At 43.3% G+C, this 18,513-nt stretch overlaps 1 protein-coding gene across 2 annotated transcripts; it reads right to left on the reverse strand.

Annotated features, from left to right (window-relative positions):
* Nucleotides 1–908: 908 nt before the first annotated feature.
* On the reverse strand, nucleotides 909–18,246 carry LOC106583691 (protein-glutamine gamma-glutamyltransferase 2). 2 transcript variants are annotated; one of them, XM_014168189.2, is made up of 13 exons: nucleotides 18,068–18,246; nucleotides 12,467–12,637; nucleotides 11,231–11,482; nucleotides 9,485–9,603; nucleotides 8,922–9,050; nucleotides 5,185–5,362; nucleotides 4,782–4,917; nucleotides 4,586–4,695; nucleotides 4,164–4,406; nucleotides 3,590–3,880; nucleotides 2,854–3,017; nucleotides 2,303–2,436; nucleotides 909–1,397 (listed from the first exon to the last, which is right to left on the reverse strand). In XM_014168189.2, exons 1-13 carry the CDS (start codon nucleotides 18,075–18,077, stop codon nucleotides 1,220–1,222), a joined length of 2,115 nt encoding a protein of 704 aa, XP_014023664.2. In that variant the 5' UTR covers nucleotides 18,078–18,246; the 3' UTR covers nucleotides 909–1,219. The 2 variants fall into 2 exon arrangements, with proteins under 2 accessions (XP_014023664.2, XP_014023663.2); XM_014168188.2 differs by having other exon boundaries at nucleotides 12,467–12,649; nucleotides 18,068–18,163.
* Between the last annotated feature and the right edge of the window lie 267 nt (nucleotides 18,247–18,513).

Consider the following 18,513-nt stretch of genomic DNA (forward strand, 5'->3'; position numbering starts at 1 on the left):
GCAATAATTAAATAATGAAGTTTGATTGTTTTGAAGAAATCTAAAAGTCTCTCCTTTGATCAAGACAACGCAGGAGTGGCTTCGGGACAAGTCTCTGAATTTCCTTGATTGGCCCAGCCAGAGCCCGGACTTGATCTAACATCTCTGGAGAGACCTGAAAATAGCTGTGCAGTGATGCTCCCCATCCAACCTGGCAGAGATTAAGAGGATCTGCAGAGAAGAATGGGAGAAACTCCCCAAAAACAGGTGTGCCAAGCTTGTAGTGTCCTACCCAAGAAGACTCAAGGCTGTAATCGCTGCCAAACTTGCTTCAAAAAAAGGACTGCGTAAAGGGTCTGAATACTTATGCAAATGTGGTATTACAGTTTTTTTTAAATATTTTTAATACATTTGTAAATGTGGTATTATGTGTAGATTGATTAGGGGAAAAAGCCATTTAATACGTTTTAGAATAAGGCTGTAACGTAACAAAATGTGGAGAAAGTACTGTAGCTAGATAGACTCTCTTACCCAAATACATAGATGAACGCTTCTCCCTCTCTGTCACGGATGCCATGGTTGCCCTTAGTTTGAAGATGTAATCTGGAGACAGATGTTTTATACAACAGCCTTCTGTGTTTTATCCTTTCGACTCCCTCTGCATATCTGCAATCAAACGGCAGAATTTTCTCCCTCTCATTAGCTATCATACTGTAATTCCACCGGGCATTCCACTGATTTCAAAACTCGCTCCTCTAGAAAGTGGAGAGCAACACATACTGACCAGCTCATGTTATAGACAGAAGCTTGCTACATGGCAGACCAATCCGAACTCATGTCTTGACATGTCCAGCTCTTCCATTACCTCAGCCAATCATGGCTAGCGGGAAGGTTCCGGGCATTTTCAGTGGCTAAACAAACTAGGCTCGTAATTTCACAATTTTATTCGTATTTACAGATGGCATACACATTTGTTATTAAGGTACATGAAGGTTCACATGTTCCAGAAGGCATTTCAGGACCATCAAAAGTTTAAGTTCAAATCCCTTTCCTGTGAAGTATTGACGCGCTACATATATGAAAAAATTATACATTTACTCTGACACGTCACGACCCATCATTAACAGGTCAGGGTCGCGACCCATAATTTAAGAAAGGCTGATATAGGATATAACAGGAAAATAAGGTATAAATTGCAGAACTTATCTGAGTTATTAGAGTTATTCTCACAAGGGCTTTACTATCTACGCAGTGGGGGGACAACACCGGTGACGGGTTTGATGTACACATTGCAGCTTGCCTTAATGTCCCTGAATTGATCACAGTTGAAGCCAGCCACTAGCTTCTTAGGACCGGGTCTGTATGGAGTAAAGGGCATCTTCACACGTAGTTGTTGCCCTTGTTTTAGCAAAGGCATTCTGAGGAGACACATGTGAAAAACATTATACCTCAAGGCAGCTTTAGATCTCTAAACTTCAACACACAAGGTAGTGTGAAATATTTCAGATGGAAAAACTCTAAGCTTTAACCACATGAACAGCCCATGAATGCATGTACTTTCTAGTTTAGCCAAGAGCTAAATAATCTCTTGAGGACAGACTACGTAACATAAATTGTATTGAATCATCTGTCAAAAGACTGTGATGCCACAACTAACAAGGAACCGTAGTTCCGTGCTTTGGTTTCCTCACCAGATATCTGGACATATCAGGACTGGGTGGAGGTGGTGCTGAACGTGTGGGAGGGGATTTCAAGCAATGATTTCAGACAATGATTTCAAGCTGGAAGTTTTCAGAAGGGGGGCTTGGCTGAGAGTTTCTGTTTAGGGGACTGGTGACTTTGCTAGTCTCATTAGTATCTTTTGTCAAACATTTTCCCTCAGAACCTAATCAAGCATCTTACACAATTACCTGGGTTTCTGAGATTAAGAGCTAAATTGTCAACTTGACAAGCAAAGTTTCGGTTTGTCATAAAACCTGAATCCATCCCACTTGGCAAAAACTGGGTCCACATCCAGGATTAAAATCTGGACACATTTCACTGGGCACAGACATCAGTTCAACGTCTAGTTCTGATTTGCATTTGGTTGAGTTATCACCTAATGTGAATTAGAACTCAACAAAAAAAGGTTAAAAGTTTACTTTTTGCACATCCAATCAGTTTTCCATGTTGATCCAACATCATCACACTGATTGTTTTGGGTTGAAATTACATGGAAACAATGTTGATTCAACCAGTTTTTGCACAGTGGGATGGATTCAGGTTTTATGACAAACTGAAACCTTGCTTGTAAAGACATCAGAGAAATGTCACAAATGCCTACCTGGCTTCCATTGTTTCAGTCAGCAAGCCACTGCCGGTCACTGTTATGAAGCAGTTTCTCAGACCTTCGGATAGAGGGTTCTCAAACACAACCTCTGCCGTCATGTCACTATACTGCAATTCAGATCCAATGGCCTAAAAGAGAGCACACATTCGAAGAAAAGCATTTGCTAAATGGTATATTATATTGGAACTATCACACTGAATAAACCCCATCTCCAGTTTAATGGCTGTTACTGATATTAACGTTGTATTTAATAGATCAACTGTTCAGATGACAGTCTAACACTTTAGATTTTCATCTTCACAACACGTTTATTCACAGGCCAACCGTTATTGTCCTTGCAAATTGCTTTTCTCGCTACTAGTGTGTTTGCCACCTATAAACGAAAATGGTAACCCAAGAGTATGTAAAGACCCTCGTGGCTTGTTCACTAATGACCCCAATGAATGTAGCTCAGAGAAAGTTGAGCTGTTCTAAGTGGGTTATTGGAGTGGCTTAAGGATCTGACAGACTGCGAAATGACAATGTTGGGAATATGCAGTACTCACTTTGATGGTGAGCGAAGGGCTCTCTGGCACAAGGTCTTTCTCTGTGATGTACACTGCCTCACTCTTGTCCTTGTCTGTGACCACAGCCGAAACCTTGATGCTGTTGCTCTCAGGCATTTTCTCACCGTACACAGAGAAGGGGATGTGGATGGGTATAGTCAGATCTGCCAACAGAGACAATGCATTTGATTGTCAAGGTATCACAAACGTTAACATTTTGTGGTGTCCTCAGTACAACGTTAGCAACCCTAACATCCTGTAGCATCCTCAGTACAACGTTAGCAACCCTAACATTCTGTAGCGTCCTCATTAGCAACCCTAACATTCTGTAGCGTCCTCAGTACCACATTAGCAACCCTAACATTCTGGTGTGTCCTCAGTACAACGTTAGCAACCTGACAGCCATAAGAGTTAGTCAGTCGATTTGCTACGACGCTATGGCAGCTATACATGAGACTTTACAGCTTTGTTAAATTGACCAGTTAAATTCTAACTATATTCACTCCTGAAACACACCACGTTTTTGTCGAAATCAATCATTGAGATTGATATGTGCGTCATACCAAGGATGTTGACAAAGAATTATGAAGGTGAATAGCTGCAATGTGCTCTTGGTTTTGTTAAGTGTTTCAGTTCTCTTTGTTCTGTGATGTAAATGCCTCCCTGTGTGCACGACTGTGTTAGTTAAACCTTGTAGGCCTACTCACGGAAAGAGTTTGGAAGATTTTCACTCTACCTTGGTTGGGAAGGAGCTTCAGTTCTTTCAATTCGGTCTGTATCTGGGAGGATGGGATCCCGGTGTATCTCATGGCCTGAACGTTGACATTGATCACTAGTGTCCGAGTTTCACTGTCGTTGCTGTTCAGTACAAGCTTGAGGTCGATGTCTTTGCCGCTGACCGGCTTGGTCAGCTCCACGATCTTCATGGAAACGCCAGGTTTGCCGTTATGGATCCCGTTTGAATTCTCTTCAGGTATGTTGACTCTTTTCACAGCTTGATTGTACACAGCTCTCTCCTTTTCTGCGCCTGTTTGAAATGTGTGACATTTTGGATGAGTACCTGGTGACTCAAGCAGTTGCTCTCACTCACCTGGGAAAATGATCTTGTGACAGGCAGACATCTCACCTTTCTGAATCATCTCTTAAAAAAGGTACAGAACTTTTTCCCAGACCAACCATAGTTCTCAAATATATAAAAAGTTTATACCCTTATGATAGGTATAACCCTTGTAACGCTGCATTAGTTCCGAAATCAATTGATAACAGTTCAATCTTGATATAGTCAGACTCTCGGTTCATTCAATACCAACCCTCTGCATGTTTATAGTTTGCCGTGATGTCCACTCTCTTGTCGCTGCCCACTGCCTTGGTGCTGATGTTCTGGCCTACGGACACACTGTCCGTGAAGATATTTTTCTTGGAGCCGTCAGCGAACACCATCCAGGTTACACGGTCGGCGTTGACTTCGGCGAAGACAAAGGGCACATCGTATTTGAGGTCAACGTGACCCTGCAGTATTGCCTTGACTGGAGCAGGGCCGCAGCAGTAAACATCTGGGGGAGGGGAAGAGAAAACAACATGAGTGTATAACAGGGAGTTCCCTTCATGTCTCCCAGACCTAGGACACGAACTCAGAACCATCTGCACAGTAACACAACATACAGTACATACAACCTCCAGAAGTGTGTTATTATGTAAGATGGTGTGAGATGAGATGGAAGTTGGATCGTACCAGTGCTTTTCTCCTGGGGGGTGGGGTCCACAACCTGCCAGCCATCGTATAAGGAGCCTGCTGAGAGATCGGGCCGTCTCATCCAGGCCTCCACCCACACATGGTAGTTCCTGAGCAGAAACACCAGTCTTCAAAACTTCATGCTATTGGCATCACTCTTCATACTGTAGCCACAATGACCTCATGTTACACTTACCATACACTGTCGGGGCTCTGTTTGGGCCTGACTCCATAGGCGGAGAAGAAGTAGTCAATTGTCAGGTTTTTGTCGGTGTCGTGGGCTGACTGAAAGTTGGAAACCACTCGACATGGGATTCCCAAACACCTCAGTACTGACAAGGAAATACATTTCAGGCATACTGGTTAACTAAAACAACACATTCAAAGAATACTGGTTAACTAAAATAAGCACATCCAAGGCATTGACACGCAGCCTCTCTCCTCTGATCAGAGGTGGTGGGTAATCTTGCCATCCCTCTCAAAAACCAATCACAGCCCTGGGTCTGAGCGCATGCAATAGTCAGTTCTATTTAAATAACATTGTATTGATTGATTGACTAAAATAATAATTGAAGAGAGATTGGATAGTGATAGCCTACCTGTGCACATTACAGCGGCGAACACCCAACACTGGCCATACTTGACTGGATTGCTGCCATTTTTGAGCCACCTCCTTAGTACCTCCACACTACCGTTCCAGTAAGTGGGGGACATGCCACCATCGTATCGACCATCCCACCGCCCCATCAGGACACCTCTGTCATCGTTAGCGTTGATCTGGGCAAGGACAATAATGTTAAAATTAGATTTCAAAACTGTCATTTGGCTGAGTGAAAGTACAAAAACACAATCTAAAATGTAGTTGCTTTCCTGGATCTAGATTGAGCATAGCCTTGGACTAAAAAGCATGTTCAGTGTGGAAAGTTATTTTTAGTCCAGGACTTGATTTAATCTGGGTCCGGGAAACCAGTCCTATATGTATAACAACACCTTAATTAGTGGCACTGGAACCATTTATAGTGAACAGGGCTAGATGATGTTCCAGAAATGAACCAATGTATTTTCTTGTGTTGTTTATACAGAACTATGAGCTTATGATCAACTCCATTGTGTCCTCCTCCCAGAGTGCTAAGAACCTTGGCGTGACCCTGGACAACACCCTGTCGTTCTCAACTAACATCAAGGCGGTGACCCGATCCTATAGGTTCATGCTCTACAACATTCGCAGAGTACGACCCTGCCTCACACAGGAAGCGGCGCAGGTCCTAATCCAGGCACTTGTCATCTCCCGTCTGGATTACTGCAACTCGCTGTTGGCTGGGCTCCCTGCCTGTGCCATTAAACCCCTACAACTCATCCAGAACTCCGCAGCCCGTCTGGTGTTCAACCTTCCCAAGTTCTCTCACATCACCCCGCACCTCCGCTCTCTCCACTGGCTTCCAGTTGAAGCTCGCATCCGCTACAAGACCATGGTGCTTGCCTACGGAGCTGAGAGGGGAACGGCACCTCCGTACCTTCAGGCTCTGATCAGGCCCTACACCCAAACAAGGGCACTGCGTTCATCCACCTCTGGCCTGCTCGCCTCCCTACCTCTGAGGAAGTACAGTTCCCGCTCAGCCCAGCCAAAACTGTTCGCTGCTCTGGCACCCCAATGGTGGAACAAGCTCCCTCACAACGCCAGGACAGCGGAGTCAATCACCACCTTCCGGAGACACCTGAAACCCCACCTCTTTAAGGAATACCTAGGATAGGATAAAGTAATCCTTCTAACCCCCCCTTCAAAGATTTAGATGCACTATTGTAAAGTGGTTGTTCCACTGGATATCATAAGGTGAATGCACCAATTTGTAAGTCGCTCTGGATAAGAGCGTCTGCTAAATGACTTAAATGTAAATGTAAATGTAATAATTTAAAGAATGTCACTGTTACTAGTGGAGTTCAATAATGTTGTCACGGTTACTAGATGAGTTTAATAATGTTGTCACGGTTACTAGATGGGTTTAATAATGTCACTGTTACTAGATGGGTTTAATAATGTTGTCACTTACTACTTTGGTTCAATAATGTTGTCACGGTTACTAGTGGGGTTCATTGATGTCACTGTTACTAGTGGGGTTCAATAATGTTGTCACGGTTACTAGTGGGGTTCATTAATGTCACTGTTACTAGATGGGTTTAATAATGTTGTCACTGTTACTAGTGGGGGTCAACAATGTTGTCAATGTTACAACAATGTTTTCCATCCAAATGGCGACAGATTTTCATGCGAATATTCTAAAATCATAAAAGAATAAAAACAATATGTGCACATTTTCCCACCAGAGATGTTTCCATTAAATTAAATTGACTTTTTTTTCAGATAAAAGGCTGTGTGTGATGAGATAAGAAATAAAAAAACTTTTGCTGTTAAATTCGTTGTGACTCGTTTCAGGAAACTAGGTGTATGTCGCACGTCACTACTTCACAGGAGCAGCATTTCAACGTAAACATAATTTTTTTTATAAAAATGTTATTTTTTTTCTCAGAAATGCCTTCTAGAACATGTGAACTTTCATGTACCTTAATAATAAACTCGTATTCCATCCATAAATACGAATAAAATTGTTAAATTACAAGCCTAGTTGGTTTAGTCATGGAAAAAGTCAGGAACCTTCCTGCTAGCCATGATTGGCTGAGATAATGTATGGGCTGGACCTGCCGGGAGATGCGTTTGGATTGGTCTGCCATGTAGCATGCTTCTGTCTATAATATGAGCGGTTCAGAATGTGTTGACAGTCATTTCTACTGCGCCGTTTTTGATAGATATAATGTTAGCCATTGAGAACTACAAAGGTTTTGCTACTTTTCTCAACAACATTGATGTCCTAAATTTATCAGGCGCTATCGACAGAACAGTAGGAAAAGTGATGGGCTACTTGCTGCATACGCCACAGTCAGTGTGAACTGGAGTGACTTGACACAAATCTGTCCAAACAAGAAGTAGCTTAAAACAAATCCGAGTTAAATGTTTCCAGTCTGCCGTGAAGCGTTCATCCATGTATACGGGTAAGAGTCTAACTACATTTCCCAGATATACTTTACTAATTTTGTCATAAAGTTGTTTTCATTGCAAGTTAAAGCATACTGTTAGTTAGCTACTAAACGTTAGCTTGCTGGCTCGCTAGAAACGTTACGTATATGATCTGCATAGTAATTTTATTTGAATCAGAAAACCATTTGCATTGCTAGTTATAGCCTATTTTTAGCTAGCAAACATTGAACCTAGTTTGTTAGCTTTAGCTACCTGCAGATTCAATAACAATTAAATATTTATAAAATATATTTCTGTTTCTGATATTGCTACTATGCAAGTACGCAAGTACTATAACTATACTGTTTACACCTTCTGTATCCTGTGCATGTGACAAATAAACATAGATTTTATTTGATATAGCGTGTGTTTACCACATGGCCTCACATATGAATCCTTAAAGAGATGAACAGGGCTAAGGGTTATGAGGGTGTGAACAATGCTGAATGGGTGTAGAAGAGCTCTCCAGTAGGTGTACCAAAACATTATATTTTCTCAAAAATGGGGTTTCAAAGCAGATTATTTCCTCATTGTTCCTCAACTGCAGTGTATGATATACTATTTTCTGTCTTCTGAGTCTCTACCTTTATCCAATGAAAAAAAAGAATAATAATCACATTTTGCTACATAAGATCGAGGCGGTTGGTCACATTTTAGAATAAAGCTGTACCGTAACAAAATGTAGAAATTGTCAAGGGTCTGAATACTTTCCAAATGCACTATAGCCAACATGATAAGATTATGTTTTATTTGTCAAACGGCAGCCAAGCATCGAGGATCATGTTACCAGAATAAGGCCCTCAATATTTAATAGAAAGAAATATCAAGCTCATCACCTTGCACATTCACCACCCTGTGAACTTCATCATTAATTTATTTATCTGTAGCCTAGTAAACGGCATGCTTTCCCGATGAGTCGTAGTGGGACGACCACACAAGATGTCATTGCGTGATTCCAAGTTTACTTTGATATGATGGTTATTAAATCAATATTTGCGCATAAAAGCATTTCCACCAACATTTCTCTCATAATTAATTTTACCGACTCAAAACCATCCCACCATGTCTTGTGCATTTTCTTTTGGCAACATTTGTAAAGTTGACTGCAACATTTTCCATCAGCACTTTCATGAAATGTCATGAAATGTTTTATCTGACATGTACTTTACTCGCATAAAAAGGTTGGATGGAAACCTGTTCACTGTTACTAGTGGGGTTCAATAATGTTGTCACTGTTACTGGTGTGGGTCAGATCTCCAATCTTACCATGGCACTGACCACCCTACTGACATAGATGGGGTTGCAACGAGCAGAGAAGTCCTTTGCGGGGTCACTCAGACACTTGGGATTCACATCAAGCAGCTTCAGGCAAATGTCCACTATATCGTCTTCAAACTGGAGAAACAATACATTTGGGCAGGTTAGCTAGCAACAATTTCTAAAATGTCTAGTCTATTTTGTAATTTAACAGACGCTCTTATCCAGAGCGACTTACAGTATCGTGTGGATAAGTGTTCGTATTGGTCTCCCGCGGTAATCGAACCCCACAACCCTTGCGTTGCAAGAGCCATTCTTTACCAATGGAGCCACGCAGGACTCTAGCCAATCACGTAGACTAAGATATCGTGTGACACTTGGGGGCGGTTTCCTGGACAACAGATTAGTCCTGGACTTCTCTAGAGTAAAAATAATTTGGGATGGAGATTCTCCATTGAGTTTGCTTTTTAGTTGAGGAATATATTTAATCTGTGTCCTGGAAACAAGCCCTGTTATAAGCAGCTAGCTAGTACTTTTCAACTGTACAATACTGTATTGTTTGTTCTGTGTACCTGTCCGAAGTTCCACGCCATAGAGCTGATGTATTTGTCAGAACCTTTGTACACCAGGCCTTGTTCTCTCATCACATACTCCTGCCTCTCCTCCTCTTCAGGTAGATGCACCCAGTCCTCTACAGCCCGCAACAAAATACAGCCGTTTTAAAAACATGAATTATAAGAATTTGTTCCACTGACTTGACTGGTTAAATAAAGGATAAATAATAATACATTACTATACAAACTGAAATGAAAGGGTATCTGGACAAGGTTTAAATTGCTAGTAACTTTAACACGTTATCATGCTGTTACTGTGTTATGACCACTGTCTCCCATGCTAGAATGTAGTGTTACCAAGCTGTGTTACCAGTATGTTACCAGTATGTTACCAGACTGTGTTACCAGAATGTTACAAAGCTGTTACCACGATGCGCTACCAAGCTGTGCTACCAGGCTGTGCTACCAGACTGTGCTACCAGGTTGTGCTACCAAGCCATGCTAATAGGCTATGCTACCAAGCTGTGCTACGAGGCTGCACTACCAAGCCGTGCTAATAGGCTGTGCTACCAGGCTGTGCTACCAAGCTGAGCTACCAGGCTGTGCTAATTGGCTGTGCTACCAGACTGTGCTACCAGGCTGTGCTAATAGGCTGTACTACCGAGCTGTGCTACCAGACTGTGCTACCAAGCTGTGCTAAAATGCTGTGCTACCAAGCTGTGCTACCAGGCTGTGCTAAAATGCTGTGCTACCAAGCTGTGCTAAAATGCTGTGCTACCAAGCTGTGCTACCAACCTGTGCTACCAGGCTGTGCTACCAGGGTGTGCTACCAAGCTGTGCTACCAGGCTGTGCTACCAATGAACTCATCACATGGTTTCAACAGCAATGCCACCACTTTGATATTAGAGAACAGCATTCATAACCACAGACTGTCATTCATATAATGTTGCTCTGGATGTTGTGGCCCATTGTTTGTATCTGTGTGTCTATTATGTCCCAAAACAGTTACGAGGCGTCTTTCCAACCCATACAGCGACATGGGTTACAACAATCTCTGTAAAGTTAGCCATTTCCAGCTTTTAAACTGATGAGAACATTCAGGAATGCTACATTTGACACCCTCTGGATACTGTATCAAATATTGACTGTGTGTTACCATGGCTGTATTGATGCAGTCACAGCATTTGTTCTCCTTCGTGTGATTATGTCACGTCCTGACCATAGAAAGCTTTTATTTTCTATGGTAGAGTAGGTCAGGGCGTGACAGGGGTTTTTGTCTAGTTTAAGTTTTCTATGTTGTGTGGTTCTAGTTTCTGTTTTTCTATGTTTTTTGGGGGGTGATGATCTCCAATTAGAGCCAGCTGGTCATCGTTGTCTCTAATTGGGGATCATATTTAAGTTGTTTTTCCCACTAGGTTTTGTGGCAGATTATTTTGAGGTAGTGTATGTTTCACCTCTTCGTCACGGTTTGTTATTTTGTTTAGTAGTTTACTTGTGTTTTGCATAGTTTCACAGTTATAATAAAATGTGGAACGATACACACGCTGCGCCTTGGTCTCCTTCATCATACGACAAATGTGACAGATTAAAAAAGTTAATATATCACAGTTCTAGTTAACATTTTTATGAATGCTTTATACTCCATTATAATGTATTAAATATGCCTTACCATACTCTCCAATCTCGTTCACAGGAAGTTAATTCATTGACCCAGAATTCCCCATGAGGGATAATAAAGTTGTTTTGAATTGAATTGTGTTTACCTTTACACCAGGGATTAAACAGCAGAAGGAGCTTGCCCAGGCTGCTGCCCACCGAGGCGGTGGCGCTGGTCTTTACAGACAGCCTGTACTCTCCCACTGGGGCATCTGCTGGGCTGGTGATGTCCAGGGTGATTGAGCCCGCCAGGAACACTGAGCCCTGGTGAACCTTGGACTTCCAGGAGGAACCCTTCCCACAGCCCTCAGGTAGCCCGAACACTGACCTGGTCCCCAATGCCTCCGAAGGCTGGGGCCCTGGATGGAGAAGGGAGGATGTTGTGGGTTGTGTTCAGTAAGAATGAAATTGATGAACACTTTCAGAAACAGTGAGGTACTATACACTGGGAGTACAAAAAATTAGGAACACCTTCCTAATATTGAGTTGTCCCCATTTTCCCTCAGAACAGCCTCAATTCTCCGGGGCATGAACACTACATGGTGTCGAAAGCGTTCCTCAGGGATTCTGGTCCATGTTGACGCCAATGCTTCTCACAGTTGTGTCAAGTTAGCTGGATGTCCTTTGGGTGGTGAACCATTCTTGAAACACATGGGAAACTGTTGAGTGTGAAAAACCCAGCAGCATTGCAGTTCTTGACACACTCAAACCGGTGCGCTTGGCACCTACTACCATACCCTGTTCAAAGGCACTTAAATCTATTGTCTTGCCCATTCACCCTCTGAATGACACACATACACAATCCATGTCTCAGTTGTCTCAAGGCTTAAAAATCCTTTAACCTGTCTCCTCTCTTTCAACTACACTGATTGAAGTGGATTCAATTAGGGATCATAGCTTTCACCAGGATTCACCTGGTCAGTCTATATCATGGAAAAAGCAGGTGTTCCTAATGTTTTGTACACTCAGTGTATTTGTCCAATAAGATTCAATATTTTCTGACAGCGTAACGTTGATGTCAGGAGTACATATACATTACAAGTGGAGGTATCTCAAGTCCTGTCATTGGTGCAATTCAGTTTTTAGATTAAATTGAATTGACCCCAACTCAGGTATGTAAAATGCATACAAGGGTTTGTTCCAATGTCATTATTACTGCACGTGTCTGTCTTGTCAAAGGGGACTAACATAGGGCTGATTTCCCTACCCTAGCCTAGATCCATCCTAGTGTGTTTTAGTCCAGGACTAGCATAATCTGGGTCCGGGAAACTTTTAATACAAACAGCCCTAATAAATAGCAGCGATAAATAAAGTTATTCTATTTTCTATTCTAGATAGCTCACCTGTCTCCACCTTCAGCTCCAGGAAGTCTGTTGTGGGCCTGGAGGGGCCATGGAGTTCAAAGGTGACCAGGAAGGACTGGCCTCTCCTGACTATCAGTCTGTTCACTGAGATGTCATTGGTTTTGTGGGCTGTGTTGTTCTTCTCACAGTGGAGCTCTACTTTACCAACGTCTTCAAGAAAGACTGAAATTAATACATATATAGATAAAACATTTTTCATTTGAAACTGAATTATCCCTTAGTTAAAATCCCGCTTTTCTATATTTCCTGATAATACAACTTTTATGTTTTCTACTGTGGGTGTCTGTTTCTGTGTTTGATGTTGTCTTGCCCAATGTTTGTTTGTCACATTTTTGCCTGACAGCAACATAGCAGAAACACTATCAGTTGGGCTAGTTTAGATCACTGGATAGAGAAAACACTTGTAGCCTTTCACCATGCATAAGGCATGTAGTAACTTGACAAGGAATGCCCACACGCAAATCAATATTACTTTCCTTTACTTTCAACCTAATAAAAGGTGTACAGCCATGTACAAACAAACACAGCAAAGTGATACCGCCACATGAATAGTAATCATACTATACTGCAGGTAAGTACAATAACATATTCCATGTAATTATTTATTTAGTGTCTACACTATAACACTTCTCCCCCCTTAATTTCAATCCCCCCTGTGAGAAAACTTAAGATGAACAAGTAAACCACATCAATGTTAACACTGTAGAACTTCTGCTAGTGTTAATGTAAATGTAAACAAACAAAAAATGACTTTTCAACTAAGTCTGCTGGTCCAAAAAAACACTAACACCACAAGGCTCTCGGTCTCAACTACAGAGTTAGTCTTTCAGGAGGCTTGTGACTTCGCTGTGATCTGCGCAGTACTCCTGGTGTGCTACGAGACACAGGTATGGCGTGTCCCAGTGGAGCTGGGTCTGAGGGCACAGGAGCAGGTTGGGTGTTTGTGAGAGGATGTCCATCACCCTCTGCTGGAACCACTGAATGCACCTCTTTCTCAGATACTATTTCCTGTGGGGTTTCCACTTGTATACTACCACCCGCAGCTGTTCCGTCTGAAAACATGGCATTTTCTTTGTCATAGCGCAGGTGAATGTGGTCCTGGTGTCTGCGTATGACTCGACCATCAGTCAGTTTGACCACAAAGGAGACTGGGCCACTCTGACTCAGAATGGTACCTGGCAGCCAGCGTTGGCTGCTTGTGAAGTTGCGGATGTAGACAGTGTCATTGGGTTTTAACTGTCTCTCCCTTGCGTCGTGGTCATGTCTCTCTTTTTGTTTCTCCTGCTTCCGTTCCACTCGTGCTTTGATGTCCGGACGCAGTAGATCCAGGTGAGCTTTTGGCTTTCTGCCTATCAACATCTCAGCTGGAGCCTGTCCTGTTGTTGTTTGTGGCTGATGCAGTATTGGAACAAGAACCGAGAGAGTTTAGTTGTGATGGTTCCCCAAGTCATCTTTTTGAGCCCCTCTTTCAGTGTCTGCACAGCCCGCTCCGCTAAGCCGTTTGAGGCCTGTCGAAACAGCGCGCTGCGGACATGGCAAATTCCGTTTTTCTGCATTAAGTCATGGGAAAAAAATCACAGGTAAAGGTTGTTGCAAGTCAGGCAGACCATGGGTTGCAAACACCTGCCAAATCTTTTTGATGGTTGTGGTCGCTGTGATGTTGCTCATGATGTGAGCCTCCAGCCACATGACAAAGAACATGTGGCCCACGAAAGGGCCTGCAAAGTCTATGTGCAGCCTGGACCATGGGCGATCAGGCCACTCCCACAGATGTAGTGGCGCCATCTTCTGGTTGATCTGGCACTCAGAGCATGATTTCACTTGTTTTCTATTTCCCGATCTATGTTAGGCCACCAGATGTAAGATCTGGCTAAACATTTCATCCGGGAGGCACCCGGGTGAGCCTCATGGGCCTCATCCATGACTTGTGAATGGCCAGGGAGTGGAACAACCACTCTGGAACCCCAGAGTATGCAGCCATCCTGCACACTCAGCTCAGTTTTGCACTTGGCATAAGGTCTCAGTCCATCATCCTCTATTACAGGAGGCCAGCCCTGCATAAGGAATCTTTGCACTTGAGCCAGGATAGGATCCCAGTCTGTCCATTGCTTGATCTGTTTGGCATTCACAGGTGTGTTTGACAATCTCTCCATTAGGAAAATTGTCTCGAGAGGCACCACAGTTGTGGCGGGCATCTCTGGTAGCGGGAGACGGCTGAACGCGTCTGCGTTTGCATTGTCCTTCCCCGCTCTGTACACAATAGTGTACTGGTAAGCTGACAGTGTGAGAGCCCAGCACGGTATCCTTACTAAAGCCATGGGAGGAATGCATCTTGAATCACTGAAAAGGTCAGTGGTTTGTGGTCAGTGCTTATGGTGAAATGACGACCGTAGAGGTACTGATGAAAGAACTATGGCCAGACCTTCCTTGTCTAACTGTGAATAACCCTTCTCAGCACTTGTCAGTGTGTGTGATGTGAATCCAATGGGTCCTCTGACCCATCCTCCATCTGATGAGAGCATCCTGCCCCGACGCCATAGAGCGAGGCGTCACATGACAGAATGATGTCTTTGTCTTGGTCAAAATTAACCAGCAGTTGTGCTTATTGTAGTAGTGCTTTCACTTCCTTGAAAGCTTTCTCTTGAGCTGGCCCCCACTTCCATTTACAGTCTTTGTGGAGCAGCTGATAAAGTGGAGCCAACACTGTTGACAGCTCATGGAGGAACTTACCATAGTAGTTCACCATGCCCAGGTACGACCTGAGCTCAGACACGTTCTTGGGATTTGGAGCATCCTTGATTGCCCTGACTTTGTCCTCCACAGGACACAGACCCTGCGCTGTGATCTTGTGACCTAGGTATGTCAAACTCTGTGCTTGGAATGTGCACTTGCTACGCTTCAGGCGCAGCTCTGCCTTGGAGAAAACTCGCTAACACCTGATCCAGATGGTGGGGGTGTTCCTCCTCCCTCTCCCCTGTAACCAGGATATCGTCCAGGTACACTACTACATGAGGGATCCCCTGCAGCAGATTGTCCATTGTCCTCTGGAAAATGGCTGGGCTGGACGCCACTCCGAAAACCAAGCGGTTGTACCTGAACAAGCCTTTGTGGGTGTTGACTGTGACATACTCTTTCGAGTCCTCGTCCAGGAGGAGCTGTTGGTAGGCGTGACTCATGTCAAGCTCTGAGAACATCTTGCCTCCAGCAAACGTCGCAAACAGGTCCTCCACCCCCGGCAGCGGGTAAGCATCCAGCTTAGAGGCCCTGTTGATGGTGAGCTTGTAGTCCCCACATATACGCACCGTGCTATCACTTTTCAGAACAGGAACGATTGGAGCTGCCCAGCGGGTGAACTGAATGAGAGTAATGATGTTTGTTCCCTGCAGCCGCTCCAACTCATCCTCAACTTTCTTTTTCATGGCGCATCGGACTGTCCTGGCCTTGAAAAAGCGAGGCTCGGCCTGAGGATCCACGAACAGCTTAACTGCAGTGCCCTACAGTGTGCCCAGTTAATCTTTGAAAATCTCAGGGTACTTTTGAATGACATCCTCAGTCACTCGTGTGTTTTATCTCACCCCAGTTCAGTTGTATTTTGGTGAGCCAGTCACGCCCTAGTAAACTAGGCCCCTTCCCTTTCACCGCCAGGAGCAGTGCTCTCGTTTCCTGGCTATTGTCCACCTCCAGAGCCCCCAGCAATGGTATGGTCTCCTCATCTGCTTTCTATCTACCTCCACTGTAGCATAGATAGGAACAAAGCTCTTCCTCCTCCACTGTGCTCACTAGGTGGTGTGCTGCTGACTGTGGCTTAATTGCTGTGAACTTGCCCTGCCCAGTCTGCCCACCCCCTGGCTTGCTCCTTGGACCCCTGCATTTTTTAGCTAAATGTTCCATTTTGTTGCAATTGTGACAGACCGTATCCTTGATCTTACAGTTGTTTGCATAATGTGTTCCCCTACATCTGAAGCATTCCACTGCTTTTCCCTGATGCCTCTTTTGTCACCTGATGCACTGCACAACTTACACTGCTGGCCTTTTGAATATTTTTTGACATTATTAGCAGCCATCTCCATTCCTTGAGATAGTTGCTATGCTCTCTTGAAAGTCAGTGTGGCTTCCTCCAACAAACTGTATGCTGTCCTCATTAATGCCAAAGACTAATCTGTCACGGAGCATGTCCTCTAACATAGCCCCAAACTCACAATGTTCAGAGAGCTCACATAATTCAGCAACAAAGTTAGCAACAGACTGACCTGTTTTCTGAGAATGGCAGTTCAATTTGAACCTCTGGACAATCACTGAAGGCTTTGGATTGTGGTGAGTCTGAACGAGAGCAACTAGATCCACAAAGGGAATTTCTCCCGGTCTCCGTGGCTTAGCCAAATTCCTCATGAGCTTGTAGGTTTTAGCCCCACACACGCTCAAGAGAATAGAGCGCTGTTTAGCCTCATCTCTAATTCCATTTGCCAAGAAAAAAAGTGTCCCAACCTTTCCAGATATTCTGCCCAGTCCTCGTTGTCTTCCACAAACTCAGTGATAGTCCCAAACATTGCCATTATAACGCCAACTTGTCCTTGATCCTCGTTAGCGTTTTCCACGTGCTGCTGGTTGTCACCGATGAAGTTGCCCTCCAGCGGCGGCTGCTCTCCGTCGCTCATTAAGCTAGCTAGCTGACACAACCTCCACTGTTTCCTAACTGATCAAGTTTTATCCTCATCGCCAAAAATATGTAGTAACTTGACAAGGAATGCCCACATGCAATTCAATATGACTTTCCTTTGGTAGAGTTGCATTGAACAGGTACAACTCTGGGTGATGACATCAACGGGGAAAAGTCACGGTCAAGGCCAATGCCAATAATAACCATGACTACATGAATAATAATCATGCTATACTGCAGGTAAGTACAATAACATATTCTATGTAATTATTTATATAGTGTCTACACTATAACAATGCAGAAAGAAATAGGCGAAAGACCATAGACTTAGGAATTAGAATTTAACATGATCTCTATGTAAAAGACAGCCTTGGGCCAGTATGAAATGGTATGAGGAACCTATGACAATAATTCAAGTGAAACATGGCAGAAGATTAGTGATGAAAAAAGCCCCTTAAAGGCAGGGAGAATCCCCCCAAAAAGTAAGCCTGTATATTGCACAGGTAACACATTATAGTAAAATACAGTATACCTGTATTCAAATACTATATGTACAAAGGCAGCAGCAGATCTTCAAGTCCAGTAATTTGCTGATCTGCCCCTATCTGTAAATATTTATATAGTTTGCTAAAGTGTTATCTATGCAATACACTACAGGCCAACTTTGCATATATTCTTTAATGGCTCATAAATAATAAAAGCTGTCAGAAATCAAATTAATTTAACAGATGAACAAACACCAACAAGGATGATCTTTCTTTGTAAGAAAATGTTCCATTCTACAAGTCAAGTCACCCAATTACCCATTCACTGTACTATATTACCCTCTGTCACTAAACATGACATAGGCTACCTTGACAATGCAATAGTCACATTTTTCAGCATCTGAAAAATCTTGCAATGAGCAGTGTTAGTTGACTTACCAAAACCCATTGAAGCTGTCTCTCATGTGGTTGTGTTGGTAAGTGGATTGAGTTGCTTGTTGTAGTACTGCAGTACTGTAAGTAATGAAAGGATGCCAGGACTTTTAAAGGGAGCCCTACCCAGGTCAAAAGAATGTCTCAAACATCACACAGAAAAATACACCCTTTCACTAGAATGGTCTTTCTGGTTCTTCCACTGTGTGTAGGTGGCAATAGCTACTTTACATTTTTGGGCAAGTGATCATAATCTTCATGCCTTTCAGACCTTAATGTCAGTTGCACAGACTACCGCGGGTGTAAACAGTACAGTGAAATGCTTGCTTGCATGCTCTTCCTCAACGTTGCAGTAATACTACGTCATATGAAATAAATACACACGAGAAATGAAAAAAGGTACACAGGAATTAAAGAAATACACAAGAATATAATGACATGTAGAATATATT

Source organism: Salmo salar, chromosome ssa22 (assembly GCF_905237065.1).
Source record: "Salmo salar chromosome ssa22, Ssal_v3.1, whole genome shotgun sequence".
In the NCBI taxonomy this organism is placed as follows: Eukaryota; Metazoa; Chordata; class Actinopteri; order Salmoniformes; family Salmonidae; genus Salmo; species Salmo salar.

Excerpts from the sequence above, each read along its gene's own strand:
- LOC106583691 (XM_014168188.2), bottom strand. Across the intron at positions 9,604-11,230 it reads GTTTAATCCCTGGTGTAAAG|AGGACTGGGTGCATCTACCT; the intron begins GTAAACACAATT and ends TGCGGGCTGTAG. Across the intron at positions 9,051-9,484 it reads TGGCGTGGAACTTCGGACAG|TTTGAAGACGATATAGTGGA; the intron begins GTACACAGAACA and ends TTGTTTCTCCAG.